This window comes from Centruroides sculpturatus, unplaced genomic scaffold (assembly GCF_000671375.1).
Source record: "Centruroides sculpturatus isolate CEXI.00-Female unplaced genomic scaffold, Cexi_2.0 scaffold979, whole genome shotgun sequence".
Classification (NCBI taxonomy): domain Eukaryota; kingdom Metazoa; phylum Arthropoda; class Arachnida; order Scorpiones; family Buthidae; genus Centruroides; species Centruroides sculpturatus.
The window spans coordinates 113,107-123,054 of NW_019385319.1; the positions used below are offsets into that span (position 1 = coordinate 113,107).

Genomic DNA, 9,948 nt, shown 5'->3' on the forward strand with positions numbered 1-9,948 from the left:
TGTTTATTAGGCTAATTAGTTTAATCTTAATTTATGTTGTGGGCTAGAAGTGTGATTTAATAACCTATTATTGTTTAAATATATTATTAGAAGTAAATAGCACAGTTTCTTACATTGTTTTTGTACACAGGTTAATTAATCACTCACAAAATCTACGGCAGCCAGCTTCAGTAGTGTGGGTTTTAGCTAAGAAAAATGAAGAGGTAATAACTGGGCATTGCAATTGTGTGGTTGGACAATCTTCTTCCCGCTCTCGTGTTGGTGTTATTCTTTTTGCCAATGCGGAAGAAATTAAAATAAAGATCTCCCAGACATGTACTGACCGACCAAATAATTGGATAGTGCCACACATAAAAGATTGTGGTTACAAACCACTACAAAAAATAAACTTTACGTCAGCTACAACTGCAAGCAAACGGCAATGCCTCGAAGAAAAATATATACAAAAACCTTATTTGTCGAGTGATAAACTTGGAATATTTGTATAAACAAACCTAGTAAGAGAGAATTTGAACAGTTTCTGAAAAAATTTCTGTTCATAATCTAACTGCTGCAATTTTGTTAGTGATGATTACTGTAATTTTTTACAAACCATGTCAATTAATCTTTCCATAAAAACCACTTACAACTCTATTTGATGCCAAAAAAGCTGTCTTATCCTGGGATCAGCTGTTAAATCACTGCAGGACAGTATTTAAAACTTTTCATCTGACAGATGAAGAAATTGATTTTATTAAAGAAAACAGACTAGCATAGAGTAGAAGCAAGCTGTGGTCTTAAGATCAGATTAGAATAACTGTTTGTTATGAAAAGTGTGTGTAGAGCAGATATAGAGACTCCACCAGTTTCCACTGTATTTTACCAGAGCTAATTGTAAAAAAATTTTCTTCCCAGCCAGCTCTACTCCCAGGAAAATATTCAGAAAATGTATAAATTTTATAGCATAAAATACTTTACTGTACAGCAAATTGTTTAGTTTGATGTAAAAATTGCCAGTTTTAAGCAAAAAAATAAAACCCAAAAAGTATTACAGTATTGAATTAAATATTGTAATTCATTTGACTAATAATCAAAATTTCTTTATTTATTTTACATATTATTGGAACTTCAGTTGACTAAAGATTTCCACCCCCAAATAACAAATTGTTTTATAACAAATTAAAATTATATTAATCAAATGGAACGACACTGTTTGATAAGTGTATTAAAGCACAACAAATTGTGACAATTTTTTCAATTGTTTGTTAGAACTTTAGTTCTAACAAACAATTGAAACTGCTATTAGTTCTAACAAACAATTGAACTGCTTACAGTTAGAACTTTAGTTCTAACTGTAAGCAGTTCAATTGATAGTGTAATGAATAATAATAAATTAAAATTAAATTTGGAAAAATATAAGTTAGATGACAATATCAAGATCGACATTCATTAATTCATTTTAATTTATTACGTACAGTATTATGTACATTTCCTGGCCCCGTTGTAGGGCATTACCAGGAAAAATTTTACAATAAGTGAATATATAGTATACTTAAGATTGACAGAATATCATAAAATAATCAGATAAACTTAAAACTAAAATAACAAAGAAAACAAATATTAAAACAAACAGTAAAGTTTACAAACATATAAATCACATCGAGGTAGACAACCAAACCAGCAGCAACCAATATGGCGTGCGCTTCGTAAGCGGAGTCGTGTGACGTCACGTGCAGTCCCTCTATACAGGTAACTCCCATATAATACGGCACTTCTATAGCACAGATTCACTCTAACACAGTTTGAGAATTGGGAACATCCCCCGTATAACACGGCAGTTTTATAGCACGGATTCACTCTAACATGGCTCAGGAATTAGGTAAAACTCTCGTACAACACGAAATGTAATAAAGAGTGTGTTCTTTTATACTTCCGCATAACTCCACGCAAGCATTCTAAATGTTTTCCTGGCTACTTTGAATGCTCTTTCAACAATAATCCATTTAATGATTAAATTTTACAATTGGAACCCTTCTTTTGCCTCTAAAATCTCATTTTAGAATTATACATTCCTCCATCACGATACTATCGATAGCGCAGGCGCTGCCATCTTTCTTTTGCCGTTGTTCCTAAATGCCTACAAACATCAGTGCACTCCCGTTGCAGAATAACCACTATTAACGAACGCACCCAAAAACTTACCAGTTGATGATGCTCATGCTTAGATCATCATATAGGATGAATAATCCTCTGGTAAAATATTTACTTAAATAATAATATTTTACCTATGAAAAAACTGAATAATAAATCTGATCTAAATAAGGATTTAACAGCATGTTTTTCAATTTTTGGAACCTTATACTAACATACTATACTAATAATGTATTTTTTTATTCTTTTCGGTTATCCGACCAACCTGAGATCCCCAATCGAGTCGGATAATCGACGCTCCACTGCATAGGGAACTAAATCCGATTATATGGTTAACCATTTCCAAACACAACAAAATCACCTAAGAGCCATCTTAAAATTAAACAAACAAATTAAAGACATTAAAACATCATTCCATTTTAAATATAAATTAAAATCAACACGTAACTACGTATGATAATTCGATAAATAACTAATAATTCTACTCTGTTTTTAAATAGCATAATCTCTTTCATGTCTTAAGCAAAACAGAGTTATATGTATTTATCTAAAGACGTTAGACATCTTTTGTTGCATCTGAGTAATATTTATCATCATAATATATATCATATTAGTAATAATTTAATACATAATGGTTTTCCATAATAATTAATGTAAAATCACTTACGTGTTGTGACGTTACCACAATGAATTATTAAATTGTAAATATAAAATGTTCACGAGCACTTTTCGTAACGTACAGTTACCATCTTCAGGTGAAATGAATACTACAGTTTGTGTATCAGAGTTGTAGCACTTCTTGAAAAAGCGGTGAGGCTAAATGGAACTCCAATGTAAATCGAGATTTTCTTGCTGTTCGAAAATGTTTCGAAATGGAACGGAAAATTATAAAAATTCGCAAACTATGGTTGCTACGCGACCATGTAGATATAGCAATCTAATTTGTAACGTTTAAATAAAGTAGTCTGTGTTTTAGAGATTTCCAGAGTTGTGGTATTACACGGGGAAAGCGTTGAAATATATAGTTTTTTCGCCCCCAAAATATAAATTGTTACTAATCGCTCCCGTTGAGAAACACTGGAATAGACAAACAGCGTGTACCGGTACATCATTACAAAGTCATATAGATAAAAATTCTAAAATACAGTAAATAACACGCTACAGTAAATTGAAGCAAAAATTCGCTCGATAACGGTTCGAAAATAATTTAAAAACTCACCGAAATCCAATCTCCAATGGCGGATGGCGCGAGACGTTATTCACGAACACGTGGTGATGTCAACTGGAAGATATTGTCGTAACACGTGCTGTTCCGATAGGAATTCCGTGGTAAAAGTCTAAAACAGTAACCATTTCTGAAGTAACGTATGAATAAAAGATACGGCTCCCCGAATCTACTTAAATTGTTCGACAGATCGATGTCTAGAGAATGTCTACTTAATCGAATAGTTTCAGCAACTTTCCCGCAAAAATATAGTTCACATCCTGGCCACTAGAGGCGGTAAGGTCGGGGTGAGAATTTTAATTTTTTTTCAACAATTTTAGTTTGTAGAATCAATCTAAGTTAGGGATAGACTAGACATTTTCTGAGCAGAATAATAAAATTATTTATTACCGAAAGTGGTCTTAAAACAGAGTTTGGCAGTATTAAACTTTTTTATTTTCGTGTGCCACGCTACTCCTTTTCGCTTTTTTAATACCAAAAAATGTGATAAGCATATTATATGTAATATTATATTAAATTTTGTATTAACTTCGTAATAAAAATACAATATTTGTTTATTTAATGTAACTAAATAATACTTTATAAAATTACGGGGTAAAGCGGCTAAAACAGCTAAATACAGGTAGCGGGTTTGGGCTAATTAACGGACTTGTCGCGTGGAGTTTTGTGGGCAGTTTTCGCCTCCCTGACACTTAAATAACGAGTAGTTTCCGCAGAAAAGCATTTCCGGAAGCATTGCCCTTTCGCAGGTCGCCGTTGTGTTGCATTACTTTATTACATCAATCAGTCAATAAGAGTTGAACTTTAGCAGTTAATCAAAAACGTAAGTTCAATTTTTAAACATTAAAATTAGTGAATAACTAGAAAATGCACCAGAAATTAGGAAATTTTCTACGTAATTCAAGTTATTAATAAAAATATTTCGACAGTCACCAGCATTTTATTGGGCTGTCGCCTATCCGAAAAATTTCTCGGGCTATCCAATTTTTCCACTTAAAAAGTAATCGACTAAACCTGCTCTTGAAACCTACTTATTAAAGCTGCTGGGTGGTGAGTTATTTAATTAATGACTTATTTATTTCAAACGTGTTTATATATGTACACACAGTACACTCTTGCCAGTCCTATCCTTAATAAAACTGGCCTCTTAGTTATCCGGCATACCCCGAAAGTGTGAGGGTATAATGCTCCTCTGTTTACATGAAAATCTTAATCATGTCACGCATTGTTTTCCTGTTTAGTAGAATTTTTTTTATGTGTATAGTGTTTTATGTTATTACTAAGAAAGAATTAAAGTCACGAATATTATATAACTGTACATGACTATGACTATATTTTAAACCACACTCACAACATTTCATTTTATTTAAAAGTTTTTACTGATGTATTTAAACCGTGTTTAATAAATGTACTTTAACTATTTCGTTAAATTATTATAATAAAATTAAGAAATAAAACACTGTGGCTTTAATTCCTAATTTGTTTCTGATCAATAGATGTATGAAAAAAGCACATTGAGCTTAATACTATCGATCACATTAGCAATAAGTGTATATCGGATACTTAAAATTGGCTTCACAGTTAAATGAGTTATTTAAAAAATTACGGTTTTTCTCTGCATGATTCTTTGTTCGTTCTTGGATTCCATTGTATCCAAGAACGAACAAGTAAACACACTTCATTTCTATAAAATATTTCTTACAGTTTGAAAAATTCGTTTGTGTTTGGTACTGTACCAGGCTTTTCCGTAGCGTTGTAACCAATCGTAAACACTCTTTTGGTCATTTTTTTTTTCATATACGCGATATCTGTATTTATATACAGTAGACCCCATATAAAACGGGTTCATATAATGCGGATTCGTATATAGCGGCGAAAAAATAGCGACCGTATTCGTATAAACACGGTAAAAGAAAGTCGTAAAATACGGTAAAACTTCATCGCCGACTCGTGTTGCGACAGGATTGGACGAATCTAGACCAATAACGGATATTGCACAAACCGTTAAGTTTAAACGAGCAGCGGACCTACTAAAAACCATTTATTATTTAACGTTCATAAAAATTATATTTATATTAATCATGTCTCCAAAGTTCAGCAAATTTTTTTGCAGAAAAATAATTTATCAGGAAAGACGCGTCCTCTCGTTTGATGCGCCGCTCCACCACGAAAAGAAGCTTAAGCAATGGCGTCGTCGAACGGTGCACACTCGGTTAGTAATCCTACAATTTTTTTGTTTATAGCATAGTTTATATGGATTATTCCCAAAAAATTATACGTATTTTAGAAACGTTGAGTCAAATTAGTCCAAAATCAATTAATTTTATGGAAGAAAATAATTATCGGAAAAATATGGAAGGAAATAACAATTATTATTATTATTATTTTTACAATAAGCAAAGATTCCAAACGGTTAAGTGTTGAAAGTTGAAATTTTGTACACAGTTAGGGTACGTCACGAGAATGAACAATAAAAAGAAATTTTTATAAGTTTCCTCTGCAGGGGAGAAAAAGAGAGATAAGGATTACCCTGAAGAACTCGACTTTTATTTTATGTTATTTTAGATGTGGTTTATTGCGATTTTTCGAAAAATTTAACGTATTTTTAGACCGATGTAAAAATTTTAAAATTAGCTTCTGGAGAGGGAGACAGAATTTTTTCATCTAATTAAAACAGCTCGGTTATAATAATATAATAATCATAATAACGATATAATAATAATTATTATTATTATATCTATATTATGGTTATTATATCATTATTATTATTATATAATTATTATATTACAAATATTCCACGATATAATGCAGACTAATAGGTATTCTGCATGCGGATATGGTAATTTGTAGTTCCGCAACTATCTGCCATATGGCGTTAGCATCGCATTCAGAGCCGGTGAGACGAGCATATAAAGCCTTTGCTACCGTGCTGGAGTAATTCGTTCGAAATTCCGAAAGCGATTAGTGAAGAGATAAGAGCACTTGTGATTAGACACAAGGCGTAGAACAAAACCGTAGCAGAAATCAGCGATATTCTGAAAATATCGCCGAGAAGTGTGTCTCGAATAATCAAACTCCATCGGGAGACGAATTCCCTGTCTTCGGGAAGTCGACTGGTAGACCGTACAGAACGACTGCTGAAGAATACGCTCTGCTGGCATCTACCAGTCGAGCTAATCCCTTTAATACGGCCAGAGTCTTGCAACAAGATCTGCACCCTAATGTCTCAACGGACACGGTGAAGAGAAGGTATGTAACATTTGTAGGATAATAGTCACACGTCCTTCGAATACATTTTTATCGATATAACGAACCGCCAGAAAGTCAACTTTAGTAACGTGTTCTTGCATATACAGAAATATAGAAAGCAGGATATTACATATATATTTATTTCATTAATAGGTTGAGAGAAAACAAACTGTACGGACGAAGAGCGGCACAAAAGCAAAACCTGACCCCAGCCAATAAACGTGACCGCCTCCGGTTTGCAGAAGACCATATCAATTGGAAGACCATATCAATCTTTTCCGACGAGAAGGTCTTCTGCTCCGAGAGTAGCGGGACCGTTTGGGTGCGTCGCTCACCTTCCACAAGAGACGAGGAGCAATACGTGTGGCGCACCCAACGAAGCGGTCGATTTTCGTTAGGTGAGTATTTATAATTTGTGTATTTATGTCATTAACCTTGCAGACCATCAATTAATTTGTTCTTTTAAACCGGAATTTTCATGTGTTATACATCACAACCTGAATATAGACTTTTCTGTTTGCAGGTGTCTGGGGATGAATGTCTGCAGTAGGGGACAGGGGAATTGGTTATGATCGAAGGGAACTTGAATGAAGCACAATACATACAGATATTGGAAGACGACATGTTACCGTCTGTGACTGCAGTGTTTGGAGAAGAGCCGTTTTGGTTCGTCCATGACTGCTTTCCAGTCCATACTGCAAGACTAACATCCCAATGGATGGAGGAGCATCCACAGGTGCAGGACATGGGATGGCCGGGGAGAGGGGCAGATCTAAACCCTATAGACAACATTTGGGTGGAGCTCTGTCGCGAGCCTATTCAGGCGGCGACTCCCAGCGACCTTTGGCAAGTCGTCCAAGGTCGTTGGGAGAAACTGCGTGAAGGCATACTTTGCTTAAAATGTTGTGGCAATTATGCCTGCACGCATGAATAAGGGCCTGGACAGAGCTGGCTCATGGAGTGGATACTGACCCTCTCCCTTCCATCTGTGCCATTAAGTATTTTCATTTTTGTTCAAAAGTTGAACACATGTTTTGTTTTGCTTTCGGTTTACGATTGCTATGTTCTGTTAATTAACGAATCATAAAACCTGTGACTATTTGCCATGTTCTGTTAACGACTTGTTTGTAACTTGAGTTAATAAATGCAATTACTCATATGTAATCTGTGTGTTTTTCGAACAACTCGTGAGAACTTTGCACAATTAAACGTTATAACAGTTATTAAAACGCTTATTTTTGATTTAGCTGTATTGCTGGTGGATTGGTCGCTAAAATACTTTTGTTATCTCCGATTCGCGACTGTGATGTAGTTCGGAAAGGATTCACGGCCAATACGCGTTATGTAGGGTGTAACCTGCAAGAATGTCCAATGAAGTAGAACACACTGTGGCTTTTAACAAATCAGGTTCAAGGAAATTTCCAATGTTTTATTGGATGATAACAAACCAATATACTTCGTGTCTTGTCTCTGAACTTGCAGGACTTAAATTAATCAGTAAATAAGAAAGGCGCGAAAATGGGAGAGGAAATCAAATCCAGAAGGAAAAAGTAATGAGGAAAGAAACGTAGATATGGAAACAAGTGAAGAATATCACATTTGCAGTTGAACGCGTTTACTTAGGAAAATTGGAATCATTACATGGTTTGACATTCGTGAAGATTAAAAATCGTGTGTTCCTCGTGTCTACTCAGAAAGTAGTTGATGGCGAGAATGCACTGTATCGTTTTTAATTATGCCATTTAAAATAATTATTTTCATTCTGTATCAAAACATCATCCAATTGTTTCCAACAGTTTAATTCCAGGAACAACACAAATTTGTGTTATTATCTTTATAATGATTTTGGTTAGATAAATAGTTTGGTTTTCTGCATTTGTCTGTTTCCTGTATGGATTTAGATGTCTAATAGGATTTATGGTAGTGGTTGATAGTTGGTTACAATGACATCACACATATTAAAATAAAACGAAGACACCTATGAGATAAAGTTATTAACACAAAGTTATAAAGAACTTTAACTTTATAACAAAGCTAATAATACGAATGGTGACAAATGTAAAAAATTTAAATCACAATAACAATATGCAAAAACGTTTTCTGTAANTGTATCAGAGTTGTAGCACTTCTTGAAAAAGCGGTGAGGCTAAATGGAACTCCAATGTAAATCGAGATTTTCTTGCTGTTCGAAAATGTTTCGAAATGGAACGGAAAATTATAAAAATTCGCAAACTATGGTTGCTACGCGACCATGTAGATATAGCAATCTAATTTGTAACGTTTAAATAAAGTAGTCTGTGTTTTAGAGATTTCCAGAGTTGTGGTATTACACGGGGAAAGCGTTGAAATATATAGTTTTTTCGCCCCCAAAATATAAATTGTTACTAATCGCTCCCGTTGAGAAACACTGGAATAGACAAACAGCGTGTACCGGTACATCATTACAAAGTCATATAGATAAAAATTCTAAAATACAGTAAATAACACGCTACAGTAAATTGAAGCAAAAATTCGCTCGATAACGGTTCGAAAATAATTTAAAAACTCACCGAAATCCAATCTCCAATGGCGGATGGCGCGAGACGTTATTCACGAACACGTGGTGATGTCAACTGGAAGATATTGTCGTAACACGTGCTGTTCCGATAGGAATTCCGTGGTAAAAGTCTAAAACAGTAACCATTTCTGAAGTAACGTATGAATAAAAGATACGGCTCCCCGAATCTACTTAAATTGTTCGACAGATCGATGTCTAGAGAATGTCTACTTAATCGAATAGTTTCAGCAACTTTCCCGCAAAAATATAGTTCACATCCTGGCCACTAGAGGCGGTAAGGTCGGGGTGAGAATTTTAATTTTTTTTCAACAATTTTAGTTTGTAGAATCAATCTAAGTTAGGGATAGACTAGACATTTTCTGAGCAGAATAATAAAATTATTTATTACCGAAAGTGGTCTTAAAACAGAGTTTGGCAGTATTAAACTTTTTTATTTTCGTGTGCCACGCTACTCCTTTTCGCTTTTTTAATACCAAAAAATGTGATAAGCATATTATATGTAATATTATATTAAATTTTGTATTAACTTCGTAATAAAAATACAATATTTGTTTATTTAATGTAACTAAATAATACTTTATAAAATTACGGGGTAAAGCGGCTAAAACAGCTAAATACAGGTAGCGGGTTTGGGCTAATTAACGGACTTGTCGCGTGGAGTTTTGTGGGCAGTTTTCGCCTCCCTGACACTTAAATAACGAGTAGTTTCCGCAGAAAAGCATTTCCGGAAGCATTGCCCTTTCGCAGGTCGCCGTTGTGTTGCATTACTTTATTACATCAATCAGTC

The 9,948-nt window shown here is 34.2% G+C and overlaps 1 protein-coding gene across 1 annotated transcript; it reads left to right on the forward strand.

The window, feature by feature from the left end:
* The first annotated feature begins 7,172 nt into the window (after positions 1–7,172).
* Positions 7,173–7,538, forward strand: LOC111637592. Its single transcript, XM_023383114.1, has one exon. The coding sequence runs from the start codon at positions 7,173–7,175 to the stop codon at positions 7,536–7,538; it is 366 nt and encodes a 121-aa protein (XP_023238882.1).
* The last annotated feature ends 2,410 nt before the right edge of the window (positions 7,539–9,948 follow it).

Coding starts and splice junctions, on each gene's coding strand:
- LOC111637592 (XM_023383114.1), top strand. CDS start 7,173: ATGATCGAAGGGAACTTGAATGAAGCACAATACATACAGATATTGGAA.